Source organism: Bufo bufo, chromosome 4 (genome assembly GCF_905171765.1).
Source record: "Bufo bufo chromosome 4, aBufBuf1.1, whole genome shotgun sequence".
In the NCBI taxonomy this organism is placed as follows: Eukaryota; Metazoa; Chordata; class Amphibia; order Anura; family Bufonidae; genus Bufo; species Bufo bufo.
In genome coordinates this window covers 1,728,619-1,740,884 of record NC_053392.1, presented here as the reverse complement: position 1 = coordinate 1,740,884, position 12,266 = coordinate 1,728,619, and the positions used below count along the sequence as shown (strand labels likewise).

The window sequence follows — 12,266 nt, the reverse complement described above, 5'->3', positions numbered from 1 at the left end:
ATGAACGGCACAGGCAGAGCAGGGCGCACTATGTACGGCACAGGGAGAGCAGGGCGCACTATGTACGGCACAGGCAGAGCAGGGCGCACTATGAACGGCACAGGCAGAGCAGGGGGCGCACTATGTACGGCACAGGCAGAGCAGGGGGCACTATGTACAGCACCGACAGAGCAGGGCGCACTATGTATAGCACAGGCAGCGCAGGTCACACTATGTACAGCACAGGCAGAGCAGGGCGCACTATGTACAGCACAGGCAGCGCAGGGCGCACTATGTACGGCACAGGCAGAGCAGGGCGCACTATGAACGGCACAGGCAGAGCAGGGCGCACTATAAACGGCACAGGCAGAGCAGGGCGCACTATGAACGGTACAGGCAGAGCAGGGCGCACTATGAACGGCACAGGCAGAGCAGGGCGCACTATGAACGGCACAGGCAGAGCAGGGCGCACTATGTACAGCACAGGCAGAGCAGGGCGCACTATGTACGGCACAGGCAGTGCAGGGCGCACTATGTACAGCACAGGCAGTGCAGGGCGCACTATGTACGGCGCAGGGCGCACTATGAACGGCACAGGCAGAGCAGGGCGCACTATGAACGGCACAGGCAGCGCAGATCACACTATGAACGGCACAGGCAGAGCAGGGCGCACTATGTACGGCACAGGGAGAGCAGGGCGCACTATGTACGGCACAGGCAGAGCAGGGCGCACTATGAACGGCACAGGCAGAGCAGGGGGCGCACTATGTACGGCACAGGCAGAGCAGGGGGCACTATGTACAGCACCGACAGAGCAGGGCGCACTATGTACAGCACAGGCAGAGCAGGGCGCACTATGTATGGCACAGGCAGCACAGGGCGCACTATGTATAGCACAGGCAGCGCAGGGCGCACTATGTACAGCACAGGCAGCGCAGGGCGCACTATGTACGGCACAGGCAGAGCAGGGCGCACTATGAACGGCACAGGCAGAGCAGGGCGCACTATGTACGGAACAGGCAGAGCAGGGCGCACTATGTACAGCACAGGCAGCGCAGGGCGCACTATGTACGGCACAGGCAGAGCAGGGCGCACTATGTACAGCACAGGCAGCGCAGGGTGCACTATATACGGCACAGGCAGAGCAGGGCGCACTATGTACAGCACAGGCAGCGCAGGGTGCACTATGTACGACACAGGCAGAGCAGGGCGCACTATGTACGGCACAGGCAGCACAGGGCGCACTATGTACAGCACCGACAGAGCAGGGCGCACTATGTACGGCACAGGCAGAGCAGGGCGCACTATGTACGGCACAGGCAGAGCAGGGCGCACTATGTACGGCACAGGCAGAGCAGGGCGCACTATGTACGGCACAGGCAGAGCAGGGCGCACTATGTACAGCACAGGCAGAGCAGGGCGCACTATGTACAGCACAGGCAGAGCAGGGCGCACTATGTACGGCACAGGGCGCACTATGTACAGCACAGGCAGAGCAGGGCGCACTATGTACGGCACAGGCAGAGCAGGGTGCACTATGTACGGCACAGGCAGCACAGGGCGCACTATGTACAGCACCGACAGAGCAGGGCGCACTATGTACAGCACAGGCAGAGCAGGGCGCACTATGTATGGCACAGGCAGCACAGGGCGCACTATGTATAGCACAGGCAGCGCAGGGCGCACTATGTACAGCACAGGGCGCACTATGAACGGCACAGGCAGAGCAGGGCGCACTATGAACGGCAGAGCAGGGCGCACTATGTACGGCACAGGCAGAGCAGGGCGCACTATGTACAGCACAGGCAGCGCAGGGCGCACTATGTACGGCACAGGCGGAGCAGGGCGCACTATGTACAGCACAGGCAGCGCAGGGTGCACTATATACGGCACAGGCAGAGCAGGGCGCACTATGTACAGCACAGGCAGCGCAGGGTGCACTATGTACGACACAGGCAGAGCAGGGCGCACTATGTACGGCACAGGCAGCACAGGGCGCACTATGTACAGCACCGACAGAGCAGGGCGCACTATGTACGGCACAGGCAGAGCAGGGTGCACTATGTACAGCACAGGCAGAGCAGGGCGCACTATGTACGGCACAGGCAGAGCAGGGCGCACTATGTACAGCACAGGCAGAGCAGGGCGCACTATGTACAGCACAGGCAGAGCAGGGCGCACTATGTACGGCACAGGGCGCACTATGTACAGCACAGGCAGAGCAGGGCGCACTATGTACGGCACAGGCAGAGCAGGGTGCACTATGTACGGCACAGGCAGAGCAGGGCGCACTATGTACAGCACAGGCAGAGCAGGGCGCACTATGTACAGCACAGGCAGAGCAGGGCGCACTATGTACAGCACAGGCAGAGCAGGGCGCACTATGTACGGCACAGGCAGAGCAGGGTGCACTATGTACGGCACAGGCAGCACAGGGCGCACTATGTACAGCACCGACAGAGCAGGGCGCACTATGTACAGCACAGGCAGAGCAGGGCGCACTATGTATGGCACAGGCAGCACAGGGCGCACTATGTATAGCACAGGCAGCGCAGGGCGCACTATGTACAGCACAGGGCGCACTATGAACGGCACAGGCAGAGCAGGGCGCACTATGAACGGCAGAGCAGGGCGCACTATGTACGGCACAGGCAGAGCAGGGCGCACTATGTACAGCACAGGCAGCGCAGGGCGCACTATGTACGGCACAGGCAGAGCAGGGCGCACTATGTACAGCACAGGCAGCGCAGGGTGCACTATATACGGCACAGGCAGAGCAGGGCGCACTATGTACAGCACAGGCAGCGCAGGGTGCACTATGTACGACACAGGCAGAGCAGGGCGCACTATGTACGGCACAGGCAGCACAGGGCGCACTATGTACAGCACCGACAGAGCAGGGCGCACTATGTACGGCACAGGCAGAGCAGGGTGCACTATGTACAGCACAGGCAGAGCAGGGCGCACTATGTACGGCACAGGCAGAGCAGGGCGCACTATGTACAGCACAGGCAGAGCAGGGCGCACTATGTACAGCACAGGCAGAGCAGGGCGCACTATGTACGGCACAGGGCGCACTATGTACAGCACAGGCAGAGCAGGGCGCACTATGTACGGCACAGGCAGAGCAGGGTGCACTATGTACGGCACAGGCAGCACAGGGCGCACTATGTACAGCACCGACAGAGCAGGGCGCACTATGTACAGCACAGGCAGAGCAGGGCGCACTATGTACGGCACAGGCAGCACAGGGCGCACTATGTACAGCACCGACAGAGCAGGGCGCACTATGTACAGCACAGGCAGAGCAGGGCGCACTATGTATGGCACAGGCAGCACAGGGCGCACTATGTATAGCACGGGCAGCGCAGGGCGCACTATGTACAGCACAGGGCGCACTATGAACGGCACAGGCAGAGCAGGGCGCACTATGAACGGCAGAGCAGGGCGCACTATGTACGGCACAGGCAGAGCAGGGCGCACTATGTACAGCACAGGCAGCGCAGGGCGCACTATGTACGGCACAGGCAGAGCAGGGCGCACTATGTACGGCACAGGCAGAGCAGGGCGCACTATGTACAGCACAGGCAGAGCAGGGCGCACTATGTACAGCACAGGCAGAGCAGGGCGCACTATGTACAGCACAGGCAGAGCAGGGCGCACTATGTACGGCACAGGCAGAGCAGGGCGCACTATGTACGGCACAGGCAGAGCAGGGTGCACTATGTACGGCACAGGGAGAGCAGGGCGCACTATGTACGGCACAGGCAGAGCAGGGCGCACTATGTACAGCACAGGCAGCGCAGGGCGCACTATGTACAGCACAGACAGTGCACTGAATGCAGGCAGGATATTATAGCTAAATGATGAAGTACATGGAAGATATACTATATTGGACTGTGGTCTGTAAAAGGTTCACCATCACCTGTCTAGGGAATCCTTAAGTCCCTTAGGATGCAAAGCACACCAATAAGAAATGCTGGGGCTACAATAGCAAAATATATATGAGCTCGGAGAAAAGGGAACTTGGTCTAAATAACTAGAAAACACTTGGACAACTCCATAGCAAATGACATACGAGAGGACAGACCACGGGGCGGCTGCAGGGTCAGCCACAACCACAGCCACCAAGGAGAGTAGAAGGGGTAAACAGCAAGAATAATAGCACCAGTGAAAAATCACCATAGCGCAAATAACCAAGGACTGCAAAAAACGCCACGAATAAGCCTTCAAAGGTGAATCGGCGTGGGGCAGGAGACGGCTGCAGGGTCGACATCACGGCACTTGGTATTTTGTTACCTTTCATTGTTTGTTTCCTTATTTGTGGAGTTTTTTGCAGTCCTTGGTTATTTGCGCTATGGTGATTTTTCACTGGTGCTATTATTCTTGCTGTTTACCCCTTCTACTCTCCTTGTGGCTGTGGTTGTGGCTGACCCTGCAGCCGCCCCGTGGTCCGTCCTCTCTCTCCTTGTGTAGTTTCTACCTGCTGCTCTGTACATTGTAGATTTTTACCAATCTTGTTTATTTTCTGTGAGTATTCCAATAAAGGTTATTTAGGTAATTTGCTATGGAGTTGTTCAAGTGTTTCCCTTAGGATGCAGCCTAGCGCGTTTCTTAAAGGGGATCTCCGGGAATAATTTAACGTGGCTGCCGGCAACCTGTCCTAGAATGTGAGATGGACTGGTTGCCCGCACTTGCACAGCTGCCTGGGGGTGAGGGGTGGACCTACACATTAGGCTCGGGCACTTGCACAGCTGCCTGGGGTGAGGGGTGGACCTAGACATTAGGCTCGGGCACTTGCACAGCTGCCTGGGGTGAGGGGTGGACCTACACATTAGGCTCGGGCACTTGCATACACTATATATTGGCGAGTGTTCCTGTCAGGCTGCTCAGCCGGGGTGGACCTAGTATAGGGTTGGGTGGTACTCCAATTTGATTGCGTGGGTGTTAGGAGATGGTGCCCAAACCAGATAATGATAGAATTCAGACTCCTGTACTCCACTTGGTTTTCAAGAATAATGCTTTTATTAATGTGCGGTTCCAGTCAAAAAACGTTTTTCGGCTTATAGCCTTCTTCAGTACAACCGGATCGAGCCGCATAGGTTAGGGAAAAAGCATGGAGGTAGTATTCCCTCAGTGGGTGGCAGAGGCTGCGTTAGTAAGGGGCTGTGTGGGGCGAGCAGCAGCCTGAATGCCAAGGCGCCCTACCACAACGCTCGCCCCACAGAGCCCCTTACTAACGCAGCCTCTGCCACCCACTGAGGGAATACTAACTCCATGCTTTTTCCCTAACCTATGCGGCTCGATCCGGTTGTACTGAAGAAGGCTATAAGCCGAAAAACGTTTTTTGACTGGAACCGCACATTAATAAAAGCATTATTCTTGAAAACCAAGTGGAGTACAGGAGTCTGAATTCTATCATTATCTGGTTTGGGCACCATCTCCTAACACCCACGCAATCAAATTGGAGTACCACCCAACCCTATACTAGGTCCACCCCGGCTGAGCAGCCTGACAGGAACACTCGCCAATATATAGTGTATGCAAGTGCCCGAGCCTAATGTGTAGGTCCATCCCCTCACCCCCAGGCAGCTGTGCAAGTGCCCGAGCCTAATGTCTAGGTCCATCCCCTCTGCTAGTGGAGGCAGCCACACATTCTAGGACAGGTTGCCGGCAGCCATTTTGAATAATTCCCGGAGAACACGTCACTGGCCTCCTGGGTATTTTAGTGTCTAACCCATCCCCCTCAGTTTCTGATCTATGTTCCCTCCTATATTCTGGGCTTATTATAGTTAAACACGCAGTGGGTTGCCTTGGGGGTGACACTGCTTCTTATTAGGGTGGCTTCTTCTGATTAGCTGTGGCTGTCCAATCATGGCTGAACCCATTGTGATCTACCTTACCACACCAAGCCACTGCTGGGTGCACCTTACATTGCGGTCCTACCTGCCACACGGGCCGAAGAAGGCATCGAATGGCAAGATGAGCAATTTCAGGGTTATCTTTGCAGTCGAGGAGGATGTGATTGGAGAAAGCTTATCATCATTTTCCAAATCTCTGATTTGTACTTAAGGTCAGGTTCATTGGAAGTCCAGCCGTCTATTCCAGGCTTTCAGCCGGACCACCAGGACCACATGCAGTGTTTCTTGTCGGGTATAAATGCCGCTGGATCCCATTATAGTAATGAGGATCCGGTGGTATCTGGCTATGCCGATACGGTGAACTTTGGCAGTCTGTTCGCTGGAATTGCCTGCTAGAGTTCACAATGCAAATGTGAATGTGGCTTTACTCGGGTTCTGTAAGATGATTAGAGTAACCGGTGAGGTTCGTTGGCCAGGAGACATTTAGAAAGCCTTAAAGTGACCATACACATTAGTCTAAACCAGGCATCTCAAACTCGCGGCCCTCCAGCTGTTGCAAAACTACAACTCCCAGCATGCCCGGACAGCCTACAGGTATCAGTCTACAGCAGGGCATTGTGGGAGTTGTAGTTTTACAACAGCTGGAGGGCCGCGAGTTTGAGATGCCTGCTCTAAACCATCCAAATGGACGATTTCAACCAAAACTAAGATTTGTTGGGTGAATTTTAACAACGAACAATCATTTCAGCCGACCGATGACAGACTTATCGGACAAGAAGTCGGCCATGTGGAATATTTTCATCTGATAGTTGGTTGAAAGAAAGATGGTTCAATGAGAATGGACATAAATGCATGAAGGGAGGTGAGAAGTCCCATCACACCCTCGCCATATACGCCAATACCATGAGTCGCATCTGTTCATCATCAGGTGACCGTCCCCGATGGAGCAGGTGATGGTCAGGAAGGAAGCGCCGGCTAGTCAGTGGAGGAGTACGCTGCATCTTCATCCAAGGATCCACTCCGCAGTATGGGGACGAGCAGCCGCTAATGCCATTGCTTCTTCCCATACGGAGTCACTATTCCTGGGCGGCAGAAGCTCTTTACACAATGCTTCTGTGGCCCACAAAAGACGGTCTAGGTTGGTCATGGGGTGGTCAGCGGCACCTTTACACTGGCAGATTATCAGGAATGTACTGTATGCCCCTATAATGTGCCTGACAATGGGGCAGTGTAAACCCGCTTCACAGTGTAACAAGCAGTGGGTGTGGAGCCCCTGTGTTAACCAACTGCCTGAACTTTGGGCAAAAACCTAAGTGCATTATCTTGGCAGTCCCTTGGAATTTGCTGCATGTAAGACACCAGGCTGCTGCCCGCCCCGGTATAGTCAACAGCTGACCCATGGTGTTCAGAAACACAGGATCAGGCAAAACTCATAGTTCCCCGAATCAAGTCCAAAAGGTCAGGCCAGGCAGCACGGGGTCAGTGCGGTGAACAGGCATGGGTCAGGCAAAACTCATAGTTCCCCGAATCAAGTCCAAAGGTCAGTGCGGTGAACAGGCATGGGTCAGGCAAAACTCATAGTTCCCCGAATCAAGTCCAAAGGTCAGTGCGGTGAACAGGCATGGGTCAGGCAAAACTCATAGTTCCCCGAATCAAGTCCAAAGGTCAGGCCAGGCAGCACGGGGTCAGTGCGGTGAACAGGCATGGGTCAGGCAAAACTCATAGTTCCCCGAATCAAGTCCAAAGGTCAGTGCGGTGAACAGGCATGGGTCAGGTCATGCAGCAGAGGACCAGAATCCAGCAATCAGGCAGAAGTCTGGACATGGGCATAAAAGCAGATTGTAACACCTTTGCCGGTTCTAGCAAGTTAGTAAACCTATTGTTGAGGCAGTGAGTGAGACAAACAGTGCACCATGAATACAGTAGCTGAGCGGATTAACCCATTAGAAGCAGCTGTACACAGAATCAAAGGGTTAACCCTTGCAATACTGCAGAGCGAGGTAACATTCAATGAAGAATTCCTCTGACACCCAGGCCCGCTGCCAAAGCGCTGGACCAGCAACCGTGCCCAGCGGGGGGCACATGCCTTCCCTGTAACATTAAGTCCCATATTAAATAGGTCCCTATAAACTCCACATTTAGGCAGAGCTGCCCCCAGGAAGTTTTCAGCATCTACAGACAGTAATATTGTGGGAGAGTTCAGCAAGCTGGAATCAATCAATCATTCGCCCGACATACGGCTGTGTGCGGAGAGCAACAACCCATAACTATCCTGGCCCTGAAGGGGTTAATGAGCAGGAGCTGTGATATAGGTCCATCAATCTGGGTCTTAATAGATTAGCCTCCATTTATGAGAAGCCATTTGGCACCAGGAGAGGTAAAATATAGAGTGGGCGGAGCAGAGGCACCGACGGAGGTAGTATTTACAGAGCGCCCTGCCACTGGCGGACGGGCACAAATCAGTCTCTACAAAATGTATAATGTAGCATGAGCACAGTGTAGGGAGTACGGCACGGTGGTATCTACTTGCATGGTGTTTGTTTCTGCGTTTCTAGATGACCCTCCTGGAGCGATTCCTCCTCTGATTACCATTCACGTTAAATGCCTTGGAGATTTCTCTTCTTGCTTTCATATATAGCTCAGGTTTATTGGGATGATTGTTAGGCGTGTCCTCCCAGGACCCCACCTGGCCTCATACCTTTCCAGCCATACTATGGATGCCTCTAGGGCTCAGTGTCAATGACAGAAGATACAACTGCTACTGTATGCGAGCATGAGGTGGATCTCCTCCGGATCAGCCAGAGATCTGCATGAGGTGGATCTCCTCCGGATCAGCCAGAGATCGGCATGAGGTGGATCTCCTCCGGATCAGCCAGATATCGGCATGAGGTGGATCTCCTCCGGATCAGCCAGAGATCTGCATGAGGTGGATCTCCTCCAGATCAGCCAGAGATCGGCATGAGGTGGATCTCCTCCGGATCAGCCAGATATCGGCATGAGGTGGATCTCCTCCGGATCAGCCAGAGATCTGCATGAGGTGGATCTCCTCCGGATCAGCCAGAGAGCGGCATGAGGTGGATCTCCTCCGGATCAGCCAGAGAGCGGCATGAGGTGGATCTCCTCCGGATCAGCCAGAGATCGGCATGAGGTGGATCTCCTCCGGATCAGCCAGAGATCGGCATGAGGTGGATCTCCTCCGGATCAGCCAGAGATCGGCATGAGGTGGATCTCCTCCGGATCAGCCAGAGATCGGCATGAGGTGGATCTCCTCCGGATCAGCCAGAGATCGGCATGAGGTGGATCTCCTCCGGATCAGCCAGAGATCGGCATGAGGTGGATCTCCTCCGGATCAGCCAGAGATCGGCATGAGGTGGATCTCCCCCGGATCAGCCAGAGATCTGCATGAGGTGGATCTCCCCCGGATCAGCCAGAGATCGGCATGAGGTGGATCTCCTCCGGATCAGCCAGAGATCGGCTCACCCCATCCACTTATAGCTGAAGCAATGAACCTTCTGATGGTGTTGAGACTTCTTCTTCTAACGAGGTCTTCTCTGATTGTCTCTGACAGGTGTTTGACCCTCTTCGCTTTACTCCAGAGAATTCTGCGGGCCGTCATTCCCACGCCTTTGTCCCCTTTGCTGCAGGACCAAGGTATTGCATGTCGAGTAATGTTTTTTCTGTCTATGTTCAGCCACATATCCAGGAATCAGGGGCGAACACTGGGGTCCTATAAAGTAATGGGATACGGAGATGGCGGCATCTCCACGTCGTTTTTTAATCCTCCCCATGAAATCAGAAGTAGACATTTAAACGTATAAATGACGCATTTTAATGAATGGGGAAGCCATTGGTGACCCTTCCACGGATATGTTCCTGCCATGGTTGAGGTCTCGGGCTAGATTTAAGCATCGCGCCTGTTATTTTATCTTTGGTGACTTATCAGGGATGTTTTGGACAATAAATCACGTGTTGCTCAATCATTCAATGTTAATTGTAGTAGGAATGTGAATGAGCCCTTCGCAACCTCCGCCTCTGATGCCACCAGATGTAAGGCAGCTATAAAGTTAATGTCCTTGAGACATGACTCTGATATTAATTAAGCCAGTGTCTCATCTGCGGGTGATTGTGCCTCATTGGTGAAGAGCAGAGAGGACTGGTTGAACTGGCTGAGAGGCCTATGTCGGCATTTGAGGGCTACTCTATCGCCTAGGGCAGGCATGCTCAACCTGCGGCCCTCCACCTGTTGCAAAACTACAACTCCCATCATTCCTGGAGAGCCTACAGAAGGGCATGGTGGGAGTTGTAGTTTTACAGGTTGAGCATCCTTGTCCTAGGCAGGTGGCCTTAATCAGCGTGAGGAGTATTATAGTCCAAGTGGCCAGTACTGATGAGGGGCGATTACCCCGAACCAGCTGTCTGCCGATGAGATGCTGGAAGTCGTGTCTCAAGGTTGGATGTGGACCTGTAGCAGAGCTTATATCTGGTGGCCCCTGAGACGGAGCTTGCTCTGGTGCTTCTGACTCTCAATCACACCTGAATCCAGAAGGAGGAGAGGACATTGTCAACGTGAACAGAGTCTCAAAGTATTTTCTGGTTTAAACATAAAATTGGATTTATTACATAAAAGCAGACATTTGATAAGTATCTTTTTGTTTCTGTTTAAGAAACTGCATTGGTCAGACTTTTGCCATGAATGAGATGAAGGTGGCGGTGGCCCTCACACTCCATCGCTTCCAACTTTTACCAGATGACTCGAAACCTGCGCTTAAACTCCCACAGCTGGTCCTGCGTTCCAAGAGCGGCATCCACGTATACCTGAGGAAGGCCACTGACCCATCCAAGAGCCGCCGGTGAAGACGCTTCACAATTCATAGTAATGGAGGTTATCATTGAGGAATAAAACCTGAATATTAAGTCATCTACAGTCAATGCGTCATTATTAACGCCTCGCACTCGCCCTTCTCCTCAGTCCTGATCTCTTCCAATCCCAGAGGATGTGGCAGAGAGAGCAGAGCCGCTAGGTGCAATGGTAACGCCCCCGTTGCTCCTAGAGGCTCATTTGCATCTATTAAAACATAATTTTTCTCAACAATGCAGGAACATATGAACCCGGGACTAACACAGAAGCCTTCAGCTGTCAGGAGCAGGTACAACAGGTCAGCCGGTGTCATAGGGGCAGATCTGCTGACAGACGTCCTGTCAATCATATCCTAATACTGACCTTCGTATTGTGGGTTTGTGTTTGGAAAATCTGTCCTTCAGACTGTAAGAAACGATTGGATATAAATACAGGCGAAACTGGAAGAATTAGAAAATCCTGCAAAGTCCATTAAAAGGTGAAACCAACATCTGAGACTCGTTACCGGCAGCGAGATATTCCGAGCCTTTATGTCTTATAATCTGGGGTTTCATAAGCTGTGAGCCGTAATCATCCAAAGTCACGGTCTCCGAACCCCCTGAGCAAAGGGGACCTCAGTAATTAGCGGACTACAGGGGGCGCTGCGAGCCGTAATCATCCAAAGTCTCAGGTCCCCTTTACTCAGGGGGTATGGAGTAATTAGCGGACTACAGGGGGCGCTGTGACCATAATCATCCAAAGTCACAGTCTCCGAACCCCCTGAGCAAAGGGGACCTCAGTAATTAGCGGACTACAGGGGACGCTGCGAGCCGTAATCATCCAAAGTCTCAGGTCCCCATTACTCAGGGGGTACGGAGTAATTAGCGGACTACAGGGGACGCTGCGAGCCGTAATCATCCAAAGTCTCAGGTCCCCTTTACTCAGGGGGTACGGAGTAATTAGCGGACTACAGGGGACGCTGTGAGCCGTAATCATCCAAAGTCTCAGGTCCCCTTTACTCAGGGGGTACGGAGTAATTAGCGGACTACAGGGGACGCTGCGAGCCGTAATCATCCAAAGTCTCAGGTCCCCATTACTCAGGGGGTATGGAGTAATTAGCGGACTACAGGGGACGCTGCGAGCCGTAATCATCCAAAGTCTCAGGTCCCCTTTACTCAGGGGGTACGGAGTAATTAGCGGACTACAGGGGACGCTGCGAGCCGTAATCATCCAAAGTCTCAGGTCCCCTTTACTCAGGGGGTACGGAGTAATTAGCGGACTACAGGGGACGCTGTGAGCCGTAATCATCCAAAGTCTCAGGTCCCCTTTACTCAGGGGGTACGGAGTAATTAGCGGACTACAGGGGACGCTGTGAGCCGTAATCATCCAAAGTCTCAGGTCCCCTTTACTCAGGGGGTACGGAGTAATTAGCGGACTACAGGGGACGCTGCGAGCCGTAATCATCCAAAGTCTCAGGTCCCCATTACTCAGGGGGTATGGAGTAATTAGCGGACTACAGGGGACGCTGCGAGCCGTAATCATCCAAAGTCTCAGGTCCCCTTTACTCAGGGGGTACGGAGTAATTAGCG

General features: G+C 53.6%; 1 protein-coding gene across 1 annotated transcript in view; it reads left to right on the top strand.

Annotated features, from left to right (window-relative positions):
* The window catches only part of LOC120997515 (cytochrome P450 4B1-like), a 114,066-nt gene extending 103,313 nt beyond the window's left edge, over positions 1–10,753 (top strand). Inside the window, exons 7-8 of the mRNA XM_040427595.1 lie at positions 9,409–9,491; positions 10,505–10,753. Of these exons, the coding sequence (XP_040283529.1) occupies positions 9,409–9,491; positions 10,505–10,694 (273 nt within the window). The 3' untranslated portion in view covers positions 10,695–10,753. The remainder of the gene's footprint in view (positions 1–9,408; positions 9,492–10,504) is intronic.
* Positions 10,754–12,266: the final 1,513 nt, after the last annotated feature.